The sequence below is a fragment of the Peromyscus californicus genome, unplaced genomic scaffold (genome assembly GCF_007827085.1).
Source record: "Peromyscus californicus insignis strain IS unplaced genomic scaffold, ASM782708v3 Scaffold_21__1_contigs__length_65335640, whole genome shotgun sequence".
In the NCBI taxonomy this organism is placed as follows: domain Eukaryota; kingdom Metazoa; phylum Chordata; class Mammalia; order Rodentia; family Cricetidae; genus Peromyscus; species Peromyscus californicus.
The window spans coordinates 3,522,527-3,549,831 of record NW_026294514.1 but is presented as its reverse complement, the minus strand read 5'-3'; the positions used below and the strand labels follow the sequence as shown (position 1 = coordinate 3,549,831).

Below are 27,305 nucleotides of genomic sequence, written 5' to 3'. Positions count from 1 at the left end.
AAGGAAGGAGAGGCAGAGGAAAAGGAGTGTAGGAAGGCCCTGGCACAGGAATCTCAGTTGCACAGGGCTGCACCAGGTGATTCAGACTTAGTTTACGGGTATGGGTGTCTTCCTTGCAAGTATGTGCACCACATGAATGCCTGGTGCCTGCAGAGGTCAGAGAGGGGACATCAGATCCTCTGGAAGTGGATTTACGGATGAGCTACCATGTGGGTTCTGGGAACTGAACCTGGATCTTGTACAAGAGCAGCAAGTGCTCTTAACCACCGAGCCATCTTCGCGGCCTCTGCTCCAGATGTCGCGTTTGAAGAGTGGACACTCCCCTCTCTCTGCCCATCAAGGCCCATCTCACTGTATAATCCAAGCCTTGTTCTCGGTCTACAGCAGTTCGGCAGTCTCTACTTCTTTCTCCAGCATTCTGACTCCTTGGGTAGAAGCCGATAACATTCCTCTTCACCGCTACACCAGCGAAATGGAGCAAGAAGGATGACAGAGGCAGAGCACATGCCAGATGGGACTCCTGGGCCACAATCTACCACCATCTACTCCACCTCCAACGGTCACATGCACTGGCCAGAATGTCTATGTACAAATGGACAATGTGGCCAATTATTTTAGTTTAGAGGATTAAAGTATATAAAGGTGTTTTAGCAGTATTGGACCCTGGATAGAAGCCAGGACAGTTTCCTGTGTCATAGTTGGCTATACCCACAAGTTGTGACCCCCCCTCCCCCAGCTCCTGCATGGTAGAGGCTTTTTAGCCAATTAATCTTTGTGTCATGCACACAACTTTAAATCTAAAATGTAACACAATCAGAGAATGAAGGAAGGCATGGATGCATGCATCTTCTCCAAACAAGGGCCATGTCAGTCCTGGAGTGAGCGAGCTCCATAAAGAACAATTAATACCTAGAAATCCATTCTCCCCATGACCCTCATGCAGGGAAGGAAAGCATCCCTTAGATTTTCTTATCAGCCTGCTTCTCCTTGCTGTGGGATAACCCTTTTGTACACTGGTTTAATAAAATGCTGATTGGCCAATAGCCAGGCAGGAAGTAGGTGGGCTAAGAGGACAAGGAGAATTCTGGGAAGAGGAAGGCTGAGTCAGGAGTTGCCAGCCCACTGTCCAGGGAGTAGCATGTAATGGCACACAGATAAAGCCACGGAACACGTGGGCGACATATAGATGAACAGAAATGGGCTGAGTTAAGTGTAAGAGCTAGTCAGTGGTAGGCCTGAGCTAATGGCCGAGCCGTTTTAATTAATATAAGCCTCTGTGTATTTACTTGGGTCTGAGCGGCTGCAGACGGGGCAGGACACAGGAGAACGTCAGCTACATCTCCTCCTATGCTTCCACCTTCCAGACAACAGTTCAGAGATGTCACCTTCCTTATCATCTCTGGCAAGCACCCAGGAAAGCACATGACAGTGACTATGAAGGAAGTTTTCCAACCACGCAGATCTACTCAACTCCTCATGGACTGTTGAATCCAGGCCTCTGTTGGTGGTTCCCGGACCGGATCTAGCTTCAGTTCTCTATGATTACTGGATCCTCAAATAATGGAAAATTACTTCAAGACCTGCATTTGGCCCATAGATGCACATACATAAAAGGCTGGGGAAGGTGACCAGATAACTCTGCCAGGGTTACCGCAGGGCCAGACACCTAAGCTGAGCACTTACTTTTTTTCTGAATACCCACGTAGATATATAATTATCCCTCGGTATCTGTGAAGACTTTCTTCTTCCGACACGCCACCCCGTCATTCCTCTCCCTGACTCTCCCTGACCACCCAAATGGTGGATGTTTAAGCCCCTTATATAAAATGATGTAGTGTCTCCAAACAACCCCTGCACATCTCCCAGGATACCAGAAACCATCTCTAGGTGACTACAGTGTTTCCTACAATGCTAGTGCTACAAACAGCTGTAAAATACATATTCTGTGCGGAATAATGATGAGGGTGAAGTCTGCACATGTTCAGTGCACATGTAACGTGCTTGCCTGGGGTGTCTGATCCAAGGTTGCTCGAATCCATGGATACAGAAAACCAACCGTACTTAACTGCTTAAGGATCTGATTCATCTAATGAAAGGTGTAATTTTAGCATACGATAAAAAACCTAAAAGGGATGTTTCTTCTTTTAAGGCTCTAGAAATCGACATGAAACTTTACCAAAATACTTGAGCATTAAGAAAGCTGGCTTGTTCTGTGACACACCCACCTCAAGTCAGAATAATGCTAACTCTCACTTAACTCTTACACAGAGCTCTGCCCTCCCCTCCCCCCATGACTCCCTCCCAAAAAGCCCCAGAGAACACAATCCCTTTTCTGGATGCACCCTCTTCCTCCGCTGCAACTCTACACATATTCATCCCCAAGGTCACTGTTTATAACTATGAACTGAAGCCATGTGTTCCAGGCCTCCGAAACCTCTCTATAATTAAGGAACCTAAATAAATCTCTAGAGAAGTTTTAGCTAAAAGCAGTCATGATCCACATGCTTCTCATTATTCTGTGACATGTCAGCATTATTTACCACACACAGGGATGAACCGTTACAATTTAAGGACGATGGCATGGGGGGAGGAGCATGATTTCTGTCCTACCCCATGAATAGCACGGATTCCCCACCTCTTCTGTTCTTGAGTTGAGTCCTAAGAGTGGGGGTGACCCAGTGTTCCCAAGACTTTCAGATCAGCCACAGAGTTGCTTCCTGAACACCAAACTTTGCCCAACAAGCACCAAGACACATCCACTGTGCATTTTCAAACAGCTCTATCTATTACCATGTTTCCAAAGTTTGGTTTGGGGCTCATCTGTCATTTTCTGGGAGGGAGAATGGCGGGTTGCATGTTCCAAAGAGCGCAGCTGGTATTTATGTTCCTCCTCTACCTTATTTCTACTCAAGAGTGTTCATCACGGCGGTTCTGCCTGCGTGGTCACCAGGGGCAAAGGCAGGGCTTCCTTCTCCACACTCCCTGCTCTCCACCCTGCCATTCCCTAGCTGTTTGTCTCATCTCAAGTGCAAAACAGAAAAGCAGCCCGAACGACTCCAAAACACCAGAGCCACTGCCTAAGCACACAGGCTCAAGAGCATCCCAGGTTTCAGCCTCAGGCTCTGCCCTAATGGGTGGCTTGGAAACGTGCCCAGTCAGTTCTGTGTACTCTCAGGGGGACCTCTCTATTAACTAGTGTTTAACAGAACACAGTCTCTCAGAAAACTCTCCTAAACTCAGATAACTGATTGCGGCCTCCTGTTTCAAATGCTTTTCTTCAAAGGCTCTCAAAACGGCATTCCCTCCCATGTGATTCTGAATCCCAGAGTTGCTCAACCACACCAGGGAATTCCCCTGCCCAACTGAGACCTCTTCAAATAGCTCAGTCTCAACATTCCCTTCCACAATGTTCCTTTCTAACTCTACTTCAGCCCCGACATCTAAGTGGTTCTAAACTAAGTTACCCTCCCCCACCAAAAATGTGCTTAGAAATGCCTAAGCTCCGTCTGCCAAATCTAACTTCATTTTGAGCCTGATCAAGAGACAAGACAGCCCATAAGACGGCACAAAGGAGAAGAGAGGGAGAAATTTAGGGGGGTCGTTTTATGAGGAGAGTCCCCAAGTTGACCTTCCTTGTAAAATACTTTGTAAATGCCTTATATACTTAACTGCCTTGTACTGATAATTCAGAAATGTTTGCCCGCTCAGAAAACATCACCTTGTTATAAGTCAGTGTTACGACCGTCCACCAGAGAGTCTCTCTATCACATCGTAAAGGACAGCTTCATCCTTGCAGCTAGTTACTGGTCCTTTTGCCTTGGACGGTTTTACTGCACTCTGGCCTATGCCAGCACAAGCATGCTGAATTACATTATTTACACAATACCATTATCTCCTCCTAGCTAGGCTGGTTAGCGTCCTAACAATCTAAGCTTCAGGGCAAGAGAAGATAAGGAACAAAAGTAAGCCTTGCTCAAAAGAAATGAGAAGAGCAAAATGTATACAATGAAGTGAAAGGGAAGGGAACAGTGTAAAGGGCAGTGTACCTGGGGTAGGCGGGTGGCGGCGTATGGCTCAACACGGCACTCGCACACGGCGGCACTACAACACTGAGTCTGTGCGGATGTCTCATAAGGATGGATATAGAAAACCCCCAAACCACTAAAATAACATATAGTATTACAACCAGGATTTTAAAAAAAATTTTTTTAAAAAAACTGGGTAGGAAAGAATTAAGAAAAACAAAAACAAAAACCCAGACCAAACAGAAAATCAGTAAATTCGAGGCAGAGGTGTGGCCCAGCTGGAGTGTTTGCCCAACAAGAATGCAGCACTTGGGAAACCAGGTGTGGTGGCACACGCCTGTAATCCTGGCACTCAGGTTAAGGCAGCAGGATCCATTCAAGGTCATCCTCCTGTGCCTGGAATGTTCAAAGACTGCCTGCAGCAACGTAAGATCCTATCTCAAACACAAATGGTAAACTAAGCCAATCGTATGGCATGTAAGAATAGATACAAAAGCATGCGTCAAGATATGCTGCATACAGGGATTATACTTAAATTATTTGTTTTTAAGGAACCATACTTTCTCTTTCTACATCTAAACTCACACTGCCATCCCAACATCAGAGAAAACTCACACTGCCATCCCAACATCAGAGAAAACTCACACTGCCATCCCAATGCAGAAAAGTACTATGCCACAGTACAACAAAACACAGTACCAAGATGTACTTTTTTAATGATCTATAATTTTGTAAAAATATTTTAGCACATTTAATTTCTACGTTCATATATACTCATAGCATAAACAGAAGTGGCCATTATTCTTTGGGCTGCATTAACAGAAAAAGTCCTGTCTCTACTGGCCACCAAACAGGCAAAATATTACTATGATGAATCATTTTAAGAGGAAATCTCTTCTGTACTGACAAGAGCAGAGCATGAAATAAAAGCTCCAAGGTCAAGCTTTAGAGCAGGATATGACAAACAGGCTCTAGGTTTCTTCCTCTAAAACCATGCTGCTTCTCAGAAACACCCTCCCCATCACCCCAAGATGGCTCGCCAACCTCAGTGTCCATCTGGGTTCTTGACAGCATGTCACTCAAAAACTAATGTTAATCTTTACAGCCAGGGGTGACCACCAGGAGGGAAAAAATCACAACAGTTCACGTGTTATATTTCAAGGCATGATAAAACTATCCGTATGACTTGACAACACACTCTTCTAATTCAGCTTTAAATTTAATAACCAGTATTTTCTACCTTAAAAGTTCACACGCTGGTTACAGAAAACAATCTAATCTGAACTGAGATTATTAACTCAGTGGTAGAGAGCTTGCCTAGCACTCGTGAGGCCCTGGGTTCAAATGCTACCACTAAAGTAAATGAATGAATGAATGAATGAATGAATGAATGAATGAATAAGTGGCAGTCTTTGAGACTTTAGAAATTTTATTTACAATGCTCTTAATCCAAAAATGCTTAGGGTCATATCCAAACTCTTTGGACCTCATTATCAAAATTCTAATGGATACCCTACAGTTTTCTGAGTCACAACAGACTGACCTGGGACTCATCTACCAGAATGAACACTGTCCTTCTACCAGACAGATGGAAAAGGGGCTGGACCCACGTGGGTGGCTCTTTTCATAGGTGACTGCAAAAGCCAGGGCCTGGAGACAGGCACTGGGAAGTAGATAAGAGGCTGTGGAGACTAAACCATCTCAGGAAGGAAAAGGATTGGATCCAGCTCTGAAAGCCATGTCGAGGAAACATCTGCCTTTGTGCCTGGAAGGCTCCTTGGAATTTAGTAAGTCTGATGCGCGGCTCAGGGCTTCCTTCAGAAAACTTGATCTGTTTTGAAAGAAAACAGTACCCAGAAATGTCTGGGGTACCCACAAGCCACCACAGGGCGTGAGTCCCTCATCCCCTTTACCATCAGCACCCTTCCCGGGCTTGGCAAGAGGCCAAAAGGAGACCAACCCCAGGCCTGCTTCTTCGCCAGTCTTTGCCAGCGTAGAGGGGGTGTTGTCTCAGCAAGGAGCGAATCACGGCTGCTGCTGAGGCCTGCTTCGTGCCTTAGTCACTAACACGCAGGAGTACGCAGAGGCAGGGGAGGACAAGGTCATTCACAAGGGCAGTGGTCATGAGCCTCTGCCCTCTGGGGGGACCTAAAAAACAGGAAAGACCCTCAAAGCCCCACAAAAGGGGCAGGAAACGGTAATAAACACGACAATGCACCTCCAAAGACAGCCAGAAAACGAAGAGGGGAAAAAAAGTGGCTTTGGCTGCTAAGCATGGAATGCTGCAGGATCTGAACCCAAGCCACAGCAAGGCCAGAGGCCGGGAGGAAGCAGAGCGCTGGGAGGAAATGATGCTATTTCCCCTCTCCAAAAAACCGAGCAAAACACACGGAACGGAGGAGAGAACAAACACCACACCACCAGGGCTCTTAATTCAAACCCAATTAGCCCACGGGTATTTTTAGTCTCTCAACAAGAAATTCAACAGTCACCTTTTATTTCCCAATTCTCATTAAAATAATCACATCTACAGGATTATTAGCCTTTCCAACTCAAGGTAAACACAGTTTAAATGAATTTCTGGGGCAAATGTGCCAGAACTTTAAATATATTACTTATTCAATACTCACTGCAAGACGGCTCGTTCACAGTCGGCTTCTGTGACTATTTCGGGCACCTGAGTCCGGGAAACTCATCCAGAAGCCTTCTTCAGATGACCTTTCCTAAGCAAACTTTGCTTTTTTAACTAGAGAACACATTATGATACCAGGCCCATATCCCAGATGTTTAGGTTCTCAGTAAAGAGAGCCTCCACGTTTCTACATTCCAATGTAAACTGCAGTGCTCTGAAGACCCCCTGCAGCGGCTGCGTCCAGAGGGCACGAAGGCTCAGACACAGCTTCACACTCGCCAGGCAGGCCACAGGAAGGCCATTCAGGGCAGACAGCACTGAGTTGGGAGACCCCCATACTGAACAGCCACAGCGAGATCTGACCACGGTTATCACAGAGACACTAGGTGGAGACGGCATCTGAACTGGATGCCCAAGCACACTCCATTTTTGGTTTTTAAAAAGTGCTGAGCAGAAAAGTACAGTTGTGAAAACAAATTAGTTTCCAGGCTTGGCTCGCCCATGAAGTGTCAGGGAGCTGTGTTCACAGCACATCCCGGACAGTGTCTGAAATATAGCAGGTGCCCAGTGCAGGGCTGGAAGGCCAACGGGAGCTAATTACGTCTGGGTTTGTGTCGTAAACTCCAGACACAGGTGCATTTGAAAGAAGAGGTCAGTAGTCACTTCACAAAGCTCCATTAGTCCTGTCCCCCAAACCATGGTTCTAAGGATTTCTACAAAAATGTGTGTTCTGCTCTGTCACCAAGGGTAGCATCAGCAGTGAGCACATCTGAGGATTTCCCAGGTGGCCCACACTGGGTAGAAGAGAAAGAAAGTGGACAGCCCAAGAGAAACTCTCCCTCCCACACATAAGGTTTTATAGCCGTCCATTCAACTTAGGGTGCAGATCTGAGACAGATCATTCAGGCGTCCACACAGGAAGTAAGTTCCCTTATGACACAGCCAAATCCATGTCTGAATTTTAAAAAGACAATAGATGGGATTAAGGGGCGGGGTCAGGGGACGGTGATTCGAGCTTGGAGAAAGAAGACCCCGCCACCAAATGATGAGGCTCCGGACTCAAGTGACTTCTCCTTGTGGCCCTGTCTTCTGGAGACTATCACTCTGGCCTCCTCCATGGCAACAGGGCTTCAACCTCCGGGACAGCCTGGGCTACACCGAGAGTTTAAGCTTAAAACCTTAAACCAAGCACTTGGGAGGCAGAGCCAGGCGGATCTCTGTGAGTTCGAGGCCAGCCTGGGCTACCAAGTGAGTTCCAGGAAAGGCGCAAAGCTACAGAGAGAAACCCTGTCTCGAAAAACCAAAAAAAAAAAACCTTAAACCAAAGAAGAGACTTTCAGAGAAGTGGGCCTTTATTTTACTCTCAAAATAAATCGTTAAAGTAATTTGGGGGGGGGGGGGGATGTGGCAATTCTCCCTAATGCTAATATCTATAAATACTCTTTGAAGTTGGGGACAAAGTCACCTAAAACCTACTTTTTAAAGGCAGTCACAGACAGTGTGGTCATGTTTGCACTCCTAACATTTTAAGTCATTACTAATTCTTGAAATAGAAGGCAAGGTGTTAGCATCACCACCAGGGCTAGCAGATAAGCATATCATATAGAAGGCTTCCTAGAACCCTCACCTGAGGATGCCTTCTCTGAGCTCCCCACATAAAAGTAGGGTCACTTCTCTACAGTCCCTCTTGACAAATGATCACTTATAATCCAGGCTTCTGTAACCAGTATTTATCAAGTGAGGACAGTCTGCAGGGACTCTACCCAGCATGGGAGGGGATGTGAAGATGGAGCTGGCCCCACCCCACCCCACCCCCACCACTGGGATCCTTAGGTCCCAGGATCCCCCTCTGTCATTCCTATCTTCTAAAATACCACTGCACCAGTTCTCTGGCCTCCTCCAGGTGAAGGCCTCCACGGAAGGAGGACCAGAATCTGTTCTCCAAGAAAATCACTGGGATTGGCAGAAACTGGCACTCGAAATTTTGCTGTTAAATGCACTACCACATCTTCAAAGACTCCAGCTCTTTACAGTGAATCCCAGGACACTGCCTAGAAGGGCTGTAGTGGCAACTCTGGCTTCTCACCCCAGCACCTTTCTTGCCATTGAGACATGACACACTGCTGTCCAGTCCATTTAGTGACATGTCCTAGAAGGGTGACAGAGGAATCTCACCAACGGCAGCAAGCAATCAAACCCACATGAATGGGAGGAAAGCTTCTCCGCCATTTTATCAAGAGTCCAACAGGGAAATCTCAATTCCTGAAGTCACTCTCCATCCGCATTTACAACCGTAAGAATAAAAAGTCCACACGTGCCCTGATGTGCACTACCAGTGCCACTGAGAAATTCTTCATCTCTCCAGTAACTCTCCGGACCCAAGAGAGGGGAGTGGAGCATGCCTACAGAGTGCTTGGCTACCAGCTGGTCTAGAGGAAACAAAACTGCAGTATACCTTAGGACCCACCTCCCTACAGACAATAGGAGCCATCTAACTCAGGTAAATCTTCGTCTGCTTCGTAAGCTGTCATAAAATGTCACCATTATTCAGTGTCACTTGGAGATGAGCTGGCCATGGTGTTGTAACCTGCAGTCCCAGCTACTCAGAAGACTGGATGTGGGGGGGGGGGGGTGCTTGAACCCAGGAGGTTTGTAGCCTGCCTTGACTGACAGGGCGAGAGCTCATCACTAAATGAAATCAATCAAACAAACAAACAAATAAATGGCTCTCTTTTACTGACAACAGACAACATGTACTCTAGGCCTCTGCCATTGAAGACAGCCTCCAGTGATCTGCAGATTCCCTTAATCCCAAGAAGAAAATAAACAGAAACAGAGAATGTCACAGGTTAGGAGGCACTTGAAGGAAACATCATGATCTGTGTATCCTTTGCATTCTTTAATCAACTGACACCATCCATATGCCACTGGAACTCATCCATGGACACATCAGCATCCCCCGGGACCCTATTCTTTGCTTCCCTTCTCCTAGGCCCTACAGATTCAGAGGAATTTGTGGTGGTTCAACTGAACAGTTCGGGGGCAGCTGAATGAGCCTCTTAAGACACTTCACCATCTACAATGCTGTGTGAGTGGAGGACACAACTGGAGCCCTGTGGTCCCTCCATGTCCAAACTGCTCTTGAGCACCTTTACACCCAGAAGTCCCTTATGAGGACTGCATAAAGGACAGCTGAAAACAAGAGAGAAAGTTAAAGTTCTTCTAGACTCACTTCTTCTGTGTGTGGAAACTTGGGTGTTACGTTCCTATGCGAAGACACTATGTTCTACAAGGAAGTTATAGGAGATATTCACGATGACATCCTGCACGCCCTAAGTCCCCTAAGAGAAATCCCATTCTAACCCACAAGGAAAACTTTTATTCTCTTGAGCAAACAAGACTTTGTTCCCATATGCAAAACCAACTTTACAACTGATCCTATTTCCCCTTCTGCTTCCATTGCCAGGAAATGAAACGGCGTAAATTCAGTTACCACAGAGGACATCATGGCACCAGCTTTCTCTTAGGTCTCAACTGTTTTTTTACATCCCCACTGCTCTGACTTTTAAAGGCTGTTTAACTTATTACCCTGACTGTAAAATAGTCAGCTGTCTTCAGTCAACCAGGAATATGAGATGATAGAAAAATGAGTCAAAACAAAAGGGTCTACATGTCTACATGCAAAGATTTCCTTTGGGGGTGAAGGGGCCTGTGGAGGATGGATAGATGGATTCACACGCACGCATGCACGCACACACACACACAGAGGTTTACCTAAATAAAGAGACCACAATTTAGAATTTAGTGCATCTCTAAGTAAACAACCTTGAGAGACTACTGTTCGGTCTGGTGTCTGGAAGCCAGAAGACTCAAGGCAAGTCTACCGAGATGGACTCTCTTGTCTTGCCAAGGTGTCTGTATGATCTTAATTCCATCCATCACCCACCACCGCTCCTACAATCCCCGGTGTTCTTCTCTTTCCTTTCTTGTGGTTGTTCTGTGTTTGTTTTCCAGCCCCATGTTCAGGGAACTGCAGGGGGACATAGCTGGAGTCAGACAGACAAGCCTCACCCTGGGAAAACCACTTTCATGATCACAGAATTAGTTCTGCTGGGTAAGCATTCTTTTTCTTCTTTTTTGACCAAAAAGAAAACAAACAAAATTCTTCTGTGGTCCTGTCTAACAGTTTTATTTCTCCATCATCTGTCCTTGACTACAGCCATATTTGGGAAAGAAAATTTAATTTACGCTGTCCTTAAACACAACTCTAAACTCCTGAGTGTAGAGGAAATTGACTTTTATTTATTCATCACCCATCTAGGAAGAGTAGGACCCAAAAACATTAACATTGTACCGGCTTCATTCTCCAAGCTGGTTAGAACCATTGTGCCAAAATCTCAATAGATGAGTATGTGGTAAATACAGAAGAAATCAGCACCTCATCATCTAAAAATCGCAATAGATATACCAACTTCAAGAAAATCAATACAGGAACTATGCCCCAAACAGATCTACGGCAGTAAAATATCAAGCGTTTAGTCACATCTTCAAATAATCACATAATGTTGACTCAGTCTACAAATAGTAACTAACTGTGACACTGCTTAAAAAAAAAACAAACAAACAAACCCTTGTGTGGTGATATTTTATTCGTGCACCTCAATAAAGCTTATCTGAAGATCTGAGGACAAAGTCAGCCACCATATATTAAACATAGAAGTCAGGCAGTGGCAGCACATGCCTTTAATCTTAGCATTCGTAAGGCAGAGATTCATCCGGGTCTCTGTGAGTTCAAGGCCTCACTGGGAACAGAGACAGACATGGTGGCACATTCCTTTAATCCCAGCACTAACCATGGAGGTCTGTAGGTCTGTACAGACAGGAAGTGATATAGCTGGGCAGAAAGAGGAAGTGATGTAGCTGGGCGGAGAGAGGAAGTGAGATGGCAAGGCACAGAAAGGTATATAGGCATGGGTATAACAGGAAGTAGCTTTCTCGGCTGAGGATTTCCTAGCAGTAAGAATGTGGCTGACTTCTTTCTGTTTCTCTGATCTCACGGTTTTCACCCCAATATCTAGCTCCGGGTTCTTTTTTTTATTAATAAGACCATTTAGCAATTGGTTTTACACCCTTGCTCATAATAAACCAAGGTTATTAGTATCTATGCAGAAGAGCAGCATGAGACAGAAGAGGAACAGCAGAAACATGGAAAACGAGCCAATGGTTTTATTTTGGCAAGAATGTATTCAAATAAGATTAAAAATGGAAATACAAAAATACCCTGTGATTACAGTTATAAGATTTGAAATGTTTAAGGGTATGATCTCACTAAAATATACCATCCCACTCATACTTTACACCCATGCAAAAGCTTTTATATGGCTCCTACGAGCTGAATTAGGAAACACGATCGACTATACTGAAATGATGCAGGAGATGGGAAATGGTATGATGTACTCACTACATTCCATCTTGTCCAGTTCCCCTTCCTGGCACAAGGGAAGATTAATTCTCAGCTTCCTCCACAGCTGGTGAGACCACGTAACTACGCACAGGCCCAAATAAGCTGTGCTCTTCACCTTTTAAGCCAGGTACTCCAGATGTTGTCACATCTACCTACCTACCTACCTACCTACCTACCTACCTACCTATTTATCTATCTACCTATCTATTTATCTACCTACCTACCTACCTATCTACCTATTATCTGTCTGTCTGTCTATCATCTATCTATCTACCTACCTACCTATTATCTGTCTGTCTATCTATCAATCATCTATCTATTTATCTATCATCTGTCTGTCTATCTATCTATCTATATTGAAGCAGGTTTATCTATCATCTGTCTATCTACCTATCTATCATCTGTCTGTCTGTCTGTCTATCTATCTATCATCTGTCTGTCTATCTATCTATATTGAAGCAGGTCTATCTATCTGTCTGTCTATCTATCTACCTATCTATCTATCATCTGTCTGTCTGTCTGTCTATCTATCTATATTGAAGCAGGTTGGATATTAGGTTAGCGTGTGAAAGAAAGCCTGAGGAGCATATGCAACACGCATCAGCCTGGGTCGGCATCTGAAAACACACTCGTGTCAAGGCATGCCACACTCACGCAGCCCAGCACGACTCTGCCCTAGCTCTGCACCCCGCTTCCTTACACTCCATCACGAGATCTCAAGCACATTATGACCTTGGGTTTTGACTACAACAACAGACATCTGTCAGCAGAAAAGAACAGCGGAGCATTAAAAACAAGTGCTTCCCCCCGAGTGCAGCACCACACATCTGTTAGCAGGCCTACACGGTAAGGCACATGTCTCCCACAGGGTCACAGGAGTCACAGGAGTACAGACACAAAATGTTAGATTTTCTAATGCTCACAACTGTCTTAGTTAGGGTTTCTGTTGCTGCGAAGAGACACCGTGACCACAGCAACTCTTATAAAGGAAAACATTTTCAATTGTGGTGGCTGGCTTACAGTTTCAGATGTTTAGTCCACTGTCATCGTGGTGGGACATGGCAGCCTACAGGCAGACATGGTACTCGAGAGGTAGCTGAGATTTCTACATCTTTCAGGCAACAGGAAGTGAACTGTCTCACTGGGTGTGGCTTGAGCATATGTGAGACCTCAAAGCCCACCTCCACAGTGACACACTTCCTCCAACAAGACCACACCTACTCCACCAGGGCCACACCTCCCATTAGTGCCACTCCCTTTGGGGGCCATCTTCTTTCAAACCACCATAACGACTTAAAAGTTTGAATTTATATGTGTATAGGTACACAGCGCATTAGGAAACTGGTACTGGGCCAAAGAGCAAACATACTGGGTGGTGTTAAGACCACTGGTCGTGAAGTAACATAGGAAGGATAACACTTTATCCTTGCTTAGACATGTTTACTCTTGTAGATGTCCAGTACATAAACAGAAAATACTGAGGCATACCAGACAGTGTACAATAAAGAACTGTAAGATCACGACACAGTGCAAAAAGGCCTCAGATGCAGGCGCTGCCCCAGCGTCTCCATCTTGAAAGCCAGCAGAGCTTGGACTGAAAAGAGCGGAGGAAATGCATCCAGATGGTACCCAGGGCCACTGTGAAAGGAACTGTAGGCAAGAAGAGGCTGAGTGCCGAAACACATTTATCAAACAACCGTTTCCAAAGCCAGAGCCTTTACTTAGGACATATTTTAATTCTCAAGGTGACACTCATTATCAATGTCTTCTGTGTACAGTGTACATCAAAGAAGAGTGTCCCCAAGTACAGAAAATCATAAAGACTTTTCAAGTTGTAAAGATTAGGGTACAGCTGTGCCCACGGGACAAAGACTGTCATTTCCCACCTTAGACACACGCTATTTAGATGAAAGCTCTGTCAGGAAAAGGAAGCAATGTTCAAAGCAGTAGACAGCATTTCCTACGGCTTTTAGGAACAACGCCCAGAAAGCACACATACACATTTCCACACTTCCTTCTTCCTTCTGCTCAAGGCTCCAGGTAATGAGCAACCAGAGAGCAATGAGTCACTGGTATCACGTCATCGCAAACAGCTCCATGCGCTCACTTTACAAACTGCATCTTTCCCAACTTTATACGTTCGTACCATTTTTTCTTTAATAAACCTGTCTGGTCTTGGGTGAGACTGTTCTACCTGAAATGTCTGTTTTTATCCACTATTCTATTTATATAAGCGAAATATGCAAAGACCCTGGAGCCAAGGCAACCGCACATCCTGAAGCAGCAGTAATGCTACCTGGCTAGAACTGAGCAAGGACAAAGCAGTTGTCGATGTCTACACTTCCAACATCGAAGTCAATCCTGGAAGGCAGCAGGATCCTCCCACTCCAGATCCTGTTAACGCCACACTGCTAAAGTGGGCAGAGGGGAAGTGCTCAGGAGAAAAGATGTATTTTCTACCTTAGTCCTCTGGTGTTAAATTTTGTGAAGTTAGGCTAAGCCATTTGTAAGGTTTAGGATATTCTTTTTAGTCTTAAGCTGACCACTCCATGCATCCAGGTGCTGGGCACTAATATCCCAAGAGAAGGACTTCATATGCAAAGCAGACAGAGCCTTTGTAGAAGTCAGTCTATCTGGCACCAAATGTTGCCCCTCCTGAATGATATTTTCATCCATCACCAATAGCAACCAGAGGTTTTGTTATGAAACATAAATGAATTAACATCTGTTTACACTTATAAGTTATTTCCACAGTAAGTCATTCATCACAACCTCATTAAAAAATTACATACATACACATTTGAGCATATTCAACAAGTCTGAAGACTTTTTTCCAGTTGGTGACTGAGTCGAAAGGTGGCAATTCTTTCCAGACGCAAAAAGCTTATAATTTCAGGTTCTCTGCCGATCCAAATGCTACTCCTATTACTTTGACTAACCTTCACAATCCTTCAGTCCTCCCAATGACTCAAGCAAATTGGTATTTTGAATGTTTTAATAAAATTTAAAACTAGTTCTACCTAGAGCTATCAACTCAATCCAGGTATCTTTTCCTAATACCCTGGCTAATTGAACCACAGCCAAAAGTGATGTTTCCCATTTGCATTCCATACAGCTAATTATTAAGTGACAACTGAGAATTCCTTAAGACTCAATGCAGGTAGCATTTCCCGAGTCTCTGAACACACTACTTTGGGGGGGAGGGGGGGCTCTCAACTCATTCCTTATCTCTAAACACTTGCAATTAGCTGTCTGTGGTCACGAGTTTCCCCAGATATGAATTCAATCAACCAGACGGAAAGGATTTGGAAGGAAAATTACTGAACAGGAACAAACTTTCTTGCCATTTTCTCTAAGTCATACAGAGTAACAATGGCTTGTATCACATACACGTTGTACTAAGTTTTATAAATAATCAGGAGATGATTTAAAGTAAGTGGAGGTGAGGTGGGGTTATGAGTCCATGCTACATGTCCTTTTTAAATGGGCCCGAGCCTTGGCAGACTTGAGTACCTTCAAGAGAGTTCTGGAGCCAAGATCCCACGGATATACCAAGGAACAACTGTATGCTGTTGTTATATTCCAGTGGCAGACAGCCACCTCTCACCTCGGTGTGACAGGAAGATCCTTGAAGACAAATATATGCCTTCTACACCAACTTTAACTAATAATAAGCCCACGTGCACTCATTCATCTATGAGTTTTATGGGGCAGTCACACCATGCCGGGCATTGTTGTGGTTGCTATGGACACGGGGATATGTAAAACAAATTTCCCTAGCTCTTGTGGAAATGGCACTCCAGCACAGAAGACCAGGAGGAAAGAAACAAGCCAATGAACACACGGTGACATGGCAGGGGACGGCAAACTGAAGAAAAGGAGGTTGGTGGGCAACGGGAACGGGGACAGGGAGGGGGATGACACAGGACTGCGATCTCTGCGTGCAGAGGCTACTCTGACAACGGAAACGTGCCCTGGCTGAAGGGACAGCAAGTCAGTCACCACAGTTGGGAAGGGCACTGTGACAAGCACAAGGCACGTTCCCATGGCAACAGGAGGTCAGTGCCCCGGAGACAGGAGCTAAGAAATAAGATGGTCGGACAGTAGGCCAGCGCCTGGGAAGCCATGCAGAGGAGTTTGGGCAGCAAACACAAACAGCTGATGAGTACCTTTGGTAAGCGTCACTCTAGCCTTTCACCCTAACATGTGAAGACAGGATGATGGGGAGACGGCCTGAGAGCTCGTGCGGGAGGCCAGTTGGGAACTGGGGGTGAGGTGGTGGATAGACTGGGAAGACCTGATGGAGTGCAAGCAGGCATCCGGAGTCCCTGTGGCCTGTCTAAGTGGTGGTCTGAGAGAAGTCCCAGAGCCAAGCCCACTAAGACGAGGACTGAAAAGAAGACTACATCCCGAGGAGCCTTTGAGGTGGCTGCCAGAAAGCGGGAAAACAGGAGTGTGCACGCCAGAAAGCCGAACGTAAAAAGGGTGCAGGAAGGAGTTTATCACACTGCCAAAGACAATGCAAGACTGGTCGCTAGAGCTGACAACATGGAGGTGGCAGGTGGTCTTCAAAGACGTGTTTTAGTGCTGGCAAGACGGTTCAGTGGGTAGAGAAGCACGCTGTCAAGTCTGATGGCCTGAGTTCAACCCTCAGAACCTGCCTGTGTAGCAGAAGGAAAGGACTGCCCCCCAAGCTGTCCTCTGACCTCTACAAGTGTGCCTTGACTTCTGTGTGTGCGTGTGTGTACAAACAAATACATGTAATCATTTTGCTAAATTAAAAAGAAAAACTATGTTAGAGAAACAGAACAAAATTCAGAGTGAATTCGCTCAAAAGAAGAGAAACAATTTTCTCAGTCTCAGAACACAAGAAAGCAAAGAAGTGTTGTGACAACTGGGAGGTGTGGCCAAGACAAGCACTCGGACACACACACACACACACACACACACACACACACACACACACACACACACGCGGGCAGTGATGGGAAGGGGGGTCGTCAGCAGACAGGGAGGTACAAGAGGAAGGACTTGACTGGGGGACCTATGAGGTGCCGTCTAAGGAGGGAGCGAGGAGGAGACTGAAATGCTTCAGGGACAGAAGCCTTGAAGACGCACTTTAAAGAGGTAGCCTGCTCGATCAGGTTTCTAGAACATTATATCCAGACCCCCAGCAACTTCAGGAATCCAGCTTCCAAATACTCAGGACAGCGCTCTCGGGCTTCTTGGGAAGGACACACGCAATGCGGTCCTTGCCTCACGTCCCCTGCACTCCTAACACCTTCGAAATTTCCCGAGTAATGAGAGTTTCTTATTATTCATGCAAAGGTCTCTTTCTCCCTTACCTGGGGTTTTACAAGTACACGACTCATCGTGGGTCTCTTTTGCCGTTACCTGGGGTTTTACTACTACATGACTCACCATGGGTCTCCTAGTCGTTCCAAAATGGGAGTGTTCGGCAGAAAGACCCAGCCTACAGCTGACAGTGAAAACTTGGGCCCATCTAAAAAAAGAGGGGTTCTAGACATCAGGTCATAAAAACCTGAACAGTGAGATGGCCAGAGGCACAGAGGGGACTCTAGCTGGCAAGACACTGAGGTACAGGGACAGCAGCGTGTGGGGAGGGCACAGGACCACCATTTCCCATGTGGTCTTCCAGTCAGCGCACGGACATGCATCCTTTTTAAGAACTCAGTAAATATTAAATGTTTCCCTGAGTTCTGGGAGAGGCTCTAGACAATTCTTGAAACAGAAAGGGGCAAGGTAACTACGGAAATCCCTGAATTTGTGGCTACTGAAATAGAAGCCTGGCCCAGCAGGACAACCCATTTACAGATGGCACCTGAAGTGGGGAAGTCTTGTTGGACACTCTGTGACCTGCAAAGTCTACGCTGTCTCTAAGTGGTTGAGTGTCAGAACTGACTGGATCGTGAGACACACGGTATTAGAGAATCTAGTGGTGGTGAGGAAAATCACACACTGTGGCGTCAGAAATGGTACTTGCTCCACATCTCTGGTTAGCTATGGGAATCCTATGGGGACCAGTGAGCAGCCATCTGCACATCAAACTGTAAGTGGAACAAAAGAACCAGACAACACACTCTGCACTTTAACCAACAGTCTTAAATGAAGGGGCAGGGAGGGCGTACAGCCACCCTCTCGCTGAAGAGCTGACAGGTTCTGACTCATGACAATTGAACACCAAGGGCTTAAAAAAAAGAAAAAGCAGCAGCCTAGGAATAAAACAGCTGCAGGAGAAGCCGCACACCACCAAGGGGTTCGAATGCCTCTCACAAGTAGATCTGGACTGCTGAGTAACGATGAGTCAAAAGGGGTCCAGGATCGGGAAGAGAAGGTTCCATGTGGTACTTAACAGGCATTCAAAAATTGAGTGACGGAGTCCCTACGTCGTTTCCTCTGACTGGAGAAAGCCTCTCTGACCCTGGAACTCCACGTGCACGTAACAAGTCACTCTTCGGAGTCCACTGTCCCATCTCCTAAAATCTTCACCATGGGATCCTGCCATTACTACCACACTCAAACACCTGAGCCCTCTGTCACGACGCTAAAGGAACAGGAAGAACCAGGATGCATCCTGCTTCCCGTGGCCTTTCTGTGGCTCCTGTCGTTCTTATTGACTTACTGGTGTCTCCTGAACCAGGCTGTGGAGCCTTCAAGACAAACTCATCTTCACATCCGCAGAGCCTTGCACATACATGCAGAATCATGTTATTGGAAGAACGTTCAAGTCTTTCCACTGGGTGACTTTGGATTCCTCACAGGCTGGAACTGGCAGGAAGGCATACCCTGAACCTCAGAGAGGCAACAAACCCACTTCTTGGGCTGGCGTACTGGAGCCTGCTCCCCGCTCCCCTTCCTTCACATGGGTTTCAGCCCCTGTAAGCTGCTCAACTCTTAGACCCAGCCAGTCTCAACTCTTAGGCCTAAGTCTCCCAAGTGCAGAGCCCAAACTCACTTTGCTCACCTCCCCAGAATGGATCAGGACCAGTGTCGGCCAGGCCCCACCCTGACAAATTCCAACCAAGTCCCAGCCACAGATCCCAGCAAGGATTCTTCTTAGAACAAGGGAAGGGTAGGTGTGGCACCCTCCCAGCCTCTCTAAGCATTGACCCTTGAGGAGAGGCCTGGGTATCAAGGACGGAGGAGGAGCTAACCTTTTCCCAGGCTGCTGAAGGGCTTCACGGAGTCCCCCAGAGACTAGCAACACTGGCAGGAAACAGTCGGCTCGCTGCAAACCAAACTTTTCCTTTGAGATTGTATCACTGAAACCACCTCTAGGCTGGTTTGAACATCTGAATTATGTTTGGCTTTACAAACAGCCTTCTTGAGATAAAGTCCTTCAAATCTCAGATGAGCATTTGACAAGAAACAATAAAACTTCAACAGACATCTACAATTAGGATGAGGATTCCAAGACTTCCTGGGCGGATTAGAAACAGTTTCCACTAACAAACATGTTCTTACATCACTACTACAATTTTTACAACAAAAATATTTGGCTGGCATCCCACACACTTTCCCACTTTTAGTTTAAGAAGCTTCGAAATCTGAAATAATAGTAATTAGCTGGGGTCTTCCTCTACCCAGAGAACAGACTCTGAAAGGAACTGCTTTGGGGGTCGCCCCAGACAGGACAGCCTAGTCCTGCAGCAGTTAGTTACCAGCAACCTTGATAACCTAAATTCAATCCCTGGGACCTGTGTGGTGGAAGGACAGAAGTGACCTTCTGCAAGCTGTTCTCTGGCCGCCATGCACACCCCAAATAAGATAAATAATAGTAATTTTAAAATATAAGCAGCCCCGGGAAAGCTGCAGACACCTGGGGAAAGGTTTGAGATTCAAAGCAGAGAGTTCGATGTGTGGAGCACGTTGTTTGTTTGTTTGTTTTTTTTTTTAGAAGCGCAATACGCCTCAGGCCAGGAGACTTGCCTCGCCCTGGACCCAGCATCATGCTGTCAAGGAAGCCGCTGACTTTTGACCCATGGCCACCGCACTGCCAAAAGGTCACTTGTATCTCCGAGGAGAACTTTCCTAATCTTTGGCTGTTCAAAACCTAGCAAGTATCTTCAAAGATGGAAGGTAAGCAAGGTGTCTCCCTTCTGCTTCCTATGACCCCCAGCAGTCACATGTAAATGTAAAAGGATGGCACTGTTACGGAGCGAGGGTAACGTGCAGGGTCTGAAATGTTGAGGCGGCACTCGGATTCTTTCCTGCACAAGTGACGCATGCATGTCGGAAACAGAAACAAGGCCCCGGCCCGGAATCTGCCGTCTACCACCGCTTTACGCGGTTTCAGCGAACGTGACCGCAGATACACGGTAAGACGACCACTGAAAACCATCCTTTCCTCCCTTCACCAAAGTCTGACTTCTTCTTCCCTTTCCCGTCCTAACTGCTGCTGTACAAGATTTCAGACTCTGAGGACATTAAGTCAAAATGTTATCTCCCCAATGAAAATGAGAGTTTTGTTTTGTTTGCTGCTGCATCCCAACGCCTAAAAGAGAGCCCGGGGCACAGCAAGTGCTCATTAAATATTGACTCGGTGAATGAGTAACATTTCTAAATCGGTAAGCAGACAGCATGATAGACAGGAAAGGACAAACATCTTCCTGCGTATAGTTTAGTAGAAGGTACCAGAACAACTGAAGGTTCAAACGCTCTAAATGTAACTGAGAGGAGAAATCGAGGAACTTCAGCAAACGCCCCCTCCCCAACAAACACACAAACACTCCTGAGGAGAGATGTCTCCACACCCACTTATGTAACCAACCCTCAGAGTCCTCACTAAAAAGACTATCATAATCACAGAAAAGAGACACCACCCCCACCCCCACCATCTCCTGCAGAGGACACTTAACCTAAGCTCTGAGTGCCCAACTTCGTCATTTCCACATTCTGAGATAAAATCAGAATGTTCTTTATAACATTTACCTGGCTCACCTGGAGTGCAATGAATAAACAGGTCGACCAAGGGCTCAGGACACACAGGCACCTACGTCATTCTGCAGGCATGCAGTCCTAAAAACTCCGTTTGGAGCAAACACAGGGGTCAAAGGTTCCAGAGACATGTCTGTGTGACTGACATCAGCCCCATCCAAACTCCCCCGACTTCTGCATCTTTAGAGGAGAGTAAGTAATAAGAAAATCTTCAAAGCCTTAAATCATTTTCCTAAATTTTCAAAATTTCCATTACAAAAATAGAAAGACTGCTTATTTCAAATAGTGCCTGCATATCTTACTGTAATATAAACAACACACTTTATCCCTATTCAAGAAGTACATCGCTGTGGAATAATCCCCTTGTACACTGTGAAGATCTGTCACTGCGATTGGTTTAATAAAGAAGCTGACTGGCCAATAACTGGACAGGATAAGGTTAGGCAGGAGAACCAGACTAAGAATGCTGGGAAGAAGAAGAAGGGCAGAGTCACAAGAGTCGCAGGAAAAGTACAAGAGGAAACAGGATATAAACATGCCATGCTGAAAGACGGCTTCGCCACATGGCAGAGGGTAGATAAGACATATGGGTTAATTTAAAATGTAAGAGTTAACTAGTAACAAGCCTGAGCTATTGGCTGAGCATTTATAGTTAATATTAAGTCTCCATGTTGGTCATTTGGGACATTGGTGGGCAGGAAAGAAAAATCCGCCTACAGGACATGTTTCTGCTCTGTCCTGAGCTGTGCCCACCAGAGAGGGTTCTGGCAGAAGCATGATACACTCTACCCTTTAGTGGTGAGTTCCCTCCATGGACAGCAAGAACAAAGAAAACCAACTAAAAACTACGTAGGTTGAAAGAGCACTATAAAAATAGTCTTACATTTTGATAAAAGTGAAAAATTTTCATCATGGTACATGACATCTAAATAAACACCTCAATATTTTATGAAGAACTTGTTTTCAATTATGTCTCCATTATGAGAGAAAGCAAAATGGAAAAATTATTTAAATTTTTTTAAATTAAATTGCTTTCTAGTTATGGAGCTCTTAAAAGAAGGGCAGTATGAGCTACAGAAGTGAACAGGATAAATGTCCTCATTTACAAAAGTTTCTAATTCAAAAGGATGGCACTGGGGGCTGGAGAGATGGCTCAGCAGTTAAGAGCACTGACTTCTCTTCCAGAGGTTCAGCTGAATCTAGATTCACTTCCCAGCATCCACATGATAGCTCACAACCATCTCTAAATCCAGACTGGGGGGTCCAGCATGATCTTCTGAACTCTATGGGCATCAGGCATGCACATGATATACACACATACATGTAGATGAGACTCAAACTTGTAAAAGAAAATAAACAAATCTGAAGAGGGGGAGATGAGACTGGACACAACCACATGGGCAATTCTGATAACTCAGAGGCAGGGTCACTTGGGATCTGACCACAAAGTTGAGTTTAACCATTAACATAGGGCACAGGTAAGAGACATAGAGAGGAGACAGGAAAGGCCTTCAAGGGTTGGTTTCATGAGGAAGAGCAGGATTTGAGGTTAGAGGAGAGAGCTGAAGCTGGATAACAGACAACCTTGAAGAGTAGGCCAAAGAGCTTGCTCAGTCAAAGGGTATTGAGGAGCTCACGCAGGCTGCCCAAGAGAAGACAACAGGCCTGATTACCACAGATCTCCTGATGGTGGCTGATAAGCAGCATCCACTGCAGGGAGATCTAACATCAACGGACAAAGGTCCAGTGGGTCTGGTAATGGAATCCCTGTGGGCGGTCCATCCCAGTGCTGTTCCGGCCGAGCGGGAGGAGCCAAGAAGTCCAATTCTTTCCCTGTCTCCACTTCCTCATTCTTCCCCGTGTTTGAAGTCTGAGATCTGAGGTTGTTCTCCGGGGATCCATGTACTGAGTGTCTGAAATGTACCAAGTCCTCCTTCGATACCTTTTAAAAACTATTATCAAAGAACTTTAAGATCCCATCAGAAAGAAACCACAGCTCCCTGAAGATGCCACCCTAGGACCCCAGGCTCAAAGCCGTGGCTTTTACATGAGGGGATGGTTCTTCCCTTTGAGGGAGTTGAATGTGGAAGGGATCAAACACTTCAGAAGCGCAGCAGCAAACTGTTTTCAGAAGGCTGGCAAAATGTCTCCCATGTTATTATTCTAATTCATCAGTGCTAATGGCAGCAACAGTCCCTTCCTACTGGGCTATGTATGGAACGTCCACGGCAAGCCCTCGGTATTCACCAGATTATCCGAGTATCAGGCAGATATTTCTCCCTCACAAAAGTCGTAAGCTAAAAATTGCCTTCCCATAGAGCGGAGAAAATTATTTCTCAGAGTTACAGCTTCTTCTAGCAATTTGCTCCGGACTGTGACTGAGAGAGCCCGACACTTGAATGCAAGCTCTATGCAATGTATCTTCACTGTTCCCCTCCCACATTCCAGAAGCAACTAATAGCATGTAGGGGATACCTGACCTGGTAGATAATCCCTGAGCAAATGCTAAACGGTTAACCATGACAAGAGCAACAGACCCAGCCTGGGCAGGGCAGAGGTGAGAGGTCTAACGCCATCTGAGATTTGAAGAAGGCACTGGAGCTGCTTTGGGGCAGAGGGAGAATAAGCATGGCAGGTGGTATATGCAAAGCACACAGAGATGCTGTGGTGGAAGAGCATAGTGAGTGTAAGAACAGAGGGGGAGGGCAGGGGCTGGCAAATATGCACGCACTGGTGAAATCGCCGTGCACGGCATGCAGGCTCTCTCATGGGCATCGAACATTTGTTTCTGCTTCTCTTCAGCAGTGGGAACTCTTTATTGCTGGTGGTACTGCTTTCCACCAGGGTAGCATGGCCAGGCTGTCTCCTACAAGAATGGCAGGACTAAGGACAGACAGTCCAAGGCATGTCCTCGAACAGACATCTACCACATCAAAACATTTCTAAAGTAGAGATTTAAAACTAAAAAAAAAAAAGGAAATATGGCTTATGGGGTAGAGGCAGTGGATATAAGCTGAGGCATGGTTATAGCAGCTATGGAGGGTGTGGGTACAAGAATGCAGGCAACCTAGCAGAAACACACAGTAAGAAGCCCTGTTGAGAACAGTGTGGAACTCAATTCCAGATGAGGGGCAGGTACATACAAAGCACGCCAGGGCCCTGCCACCACCGGGATTATTTTGAGAAGTGAGTTACAATACATGTAAAGTCTTTAGGGAAGTGCCAGCAATTGTAAATCTCATGATGTAGCAGCTGGTACACTCAGTATTATTACCAATAATGCAAAGGACCAGGGTTTGCAGTACAGAGTTTAAGCAGGAATGGAAACCATTTACAAGTACACATCCATCACAGCAGGAGCCAAACTTCGGTGTGTGTAAGAACAGCCCGGAAGCCTACGGGAAGCGGGGCTCCTGAAGTCGGGCTTTCCCAAGGATGTTTTCTGAGTAAGTCCATGGGAGACTCTGGCAGTGACTCCAGACTGCAATACCTAAGACTTAAAATAATATTCAGGCATCAAATAAAACATTTCATTGCAAGGGAACTAGAGGAATGATTTTATAAAAGCAATTTCAGATTTTTATTTTTCTTAAGGCACAGTGAGACTAGACCACGGCAAAACTGACTTTCAGAAGAAAACAGAATAATCTAAACCTACTTGATTGGCAGAATACAGATTGCTCAGTTTTTAATAACTATTTTCACACATTTAGATATTTAGTTCCAAACAGTCCCACATGTCCCTGCGAACTACATCACTGAGAAATCAAAACATACATCTAGATAGTGAGACAGACTGACAGATACTCCACCAGACATAAATATATATACATATCCATATAGATTCCTTAATTACGAGAGCTCATTATTCATGAAGTGGCAGTTGATCTTGAACACAAACAGAAGCACAGCTAAGACTTTAGCTATGGTTCATCCATTTCATTGCCAAGCTTCTCAGCCTCAGCACGACTGTCTGTGAGCAGACAGCTCTGTGATCTGGGACTGCTGCATGCCACTGCTGTATCTCTGTCCTCTCGACCAGCAGAGCCCTCCTACCTATGAGTGTGACCATCAAAACCATCTTTGGACATCATCAATTGCTCAGTCACCCAAACCAGCTCTGGCTGGAGATACTGCTGAGCATCTGAACCACAGCAGTCTAGTTTAACCATTTCAAAAGCCATACCGCCACTGCCACAACCACCACAGCCACCAACGGCACAATATCCCAATGACAAATTAATCTCTTCCTCAGCCAAGACATTTTCTAAGTTTTCATGTCGGTATTTCTGCTCACAGACAGTGAACACAGAACATGGGCATTCATTTATACGCATCTCATGGCAAGCTGGACTTGTTTCCAACAAAGCATTTGTTTTTGATGAGGCTAGGCTGCTGCTAAAAGCTAACAGTAATGGTGGCTATAATCACAGCACAACCTTGAGGAGCCCTGGACACTTCTCCAGGCACCTTTGCATACATCCGTCCCAGCGCGGCCTCCAGCAACAGTCCCCAGATGTCTTAAATCTACATGCAACGGTTTATCACATAAAAGCATCTAACAACACCCCTTTGCAAGTCACCATGAGTTATTTTACTGCAGCTGAAAACAGTAAGAATTCTGGTAAAGCACTCACATACCCACGACCAGGGGCAGGAAATGCTTCTGCTCAGGTAAACACTAGAGAAGCCTGAGGCTCTCAGCTCAGGGCACAGCTTGGCCCAAACAGGATCGATCTCTCTCTCTCTCTCTCTCTCTCTCTCTCTCTCTCTTTCTCTCTCTCTCTCTCTCTCTCTCTCTCTCTCTCTCTCTCTCTCTCTCTCTCTCTCTCTCTCTCAACTCAACAGTGGACTCGAGAATGTAAAAGGTTGAACAGATTCCTTTTAGGTATAAGTGAGTAGAACATAACTAAAGAAATAAAAAGGTTTTAGTGTTGCTTAAGAATTGGCTGAATTCGCCTTATTATTCATTCATTTATTACTTATCTATTTTTGCTTTTTCCAGACATTATCATGTGAGCAATTAAAAATCTAGTCATCCAAGTCTGTCGTCGATCCATCGAACCTAAGAAAACCTTCATGGGGTTACTTCAGTCATTCAGACTAGCAAACAAAATTCTAGTGGTATAAGTTAGCAAAGCCACTCCAGTATCTCTTTGCATGTCACACTGAGACTTTGGGAAGGATTGTGGCCATTACTGTTAGCATCAGGCATTTAGGCTAGCCTGCCTTTAGGATCCTGGCAGGATGGGTCATCAGCTACAGCCACCCCTGTGCACATGGGCTACATCCCCTTAGAAAGGCAAGCCGCTCCGCCTTCCGCTGTCTCTCTCCCGCAGCTCTCTGCTCCTCCTCCCCGCTCCCCCAATATTCCCCAGGTGAGTTCTGTTGTAGGATGTGACTTCCCTTCCACGGCCTTTAAACTACCATTACCAACCACCTTCTTCAGAAAAACCAACTAGTAACAAAAGTCAGGAAAATAAGTCAGCCTGTCCCACACATCTGGTGAGCAATGCCCTGGGAAGCTGGACAGTGACGGCGCTGCCGGCCCTTCCACCCAAACACACGATGAAAATGTTAGCTGGACCTTTTTTTCCCTTGGTTTTCAAGACAGGGTTTCTCTGTGTAACAGCCCTGGCTGTCCTAGAACTCGCTCTGTAGACCAGGCTGGGCTCAGAATTTGCAGAGATTCACCTGCCTCTGCCTCAGAGTGCTGGGATGAAAAGCGTGTGACACTGCCGGACTGCTGGACTCTTGCCAACAATGTGCACTCCTGTTTTCTGTGCAAAACTAACCAGCAGCTGCTACTTACAGACGCTGCAGCAGAAATATTTTACACATAAGTAAAATTTTGCCTTCTTTTTTAAGGCATTAACTATTAACTGCTACATTCTTTTCAGTGAGCTAAAAACCGGAAGAAAAAAAAAAACAACACACTTTCCTCTGATTCAAGGAGACAGCTGCACACATCTGTCAATTATGCACTGAAGTAGAGCGGAAGCGTTTTCAAGCCATACTTACATGTGAGGGCTCAGTTCGTAAAAGTTCCTATTTCTGTAATCTTCCACTTTCTCAGGCGAATAAATGGGCAAGGACCGGTAGGGGTTCACGGATATAACCACACTTCCAATGTATGTCTGTAAAAAAGAAGAAGAAGGAAGTAATATGCTAACTACATGGGACGCATTTGAACATCTCAAAGTTCAGTGTGATACGGTTTCATCCC

General features: G+C 45.6%; 1 protein-coding gene across 1 annotated transcript in view; it reads right to left on the bottom strand.

Moving 5' to 3' along the window:
• Positions 1-27,305, bottom strand: part of Myo1b (myosin IB) — a 177,400-nt gene that overhangs the window by 93,162 nt on the left and 56,933 nt on the right. The window contains 1 exon segment of the mRNA XM_052749431.1: positions 27,101-27,216. Coding sequence (XP_052605391.1) covers positions 27,101-27,216 — 116 coding nt within the window.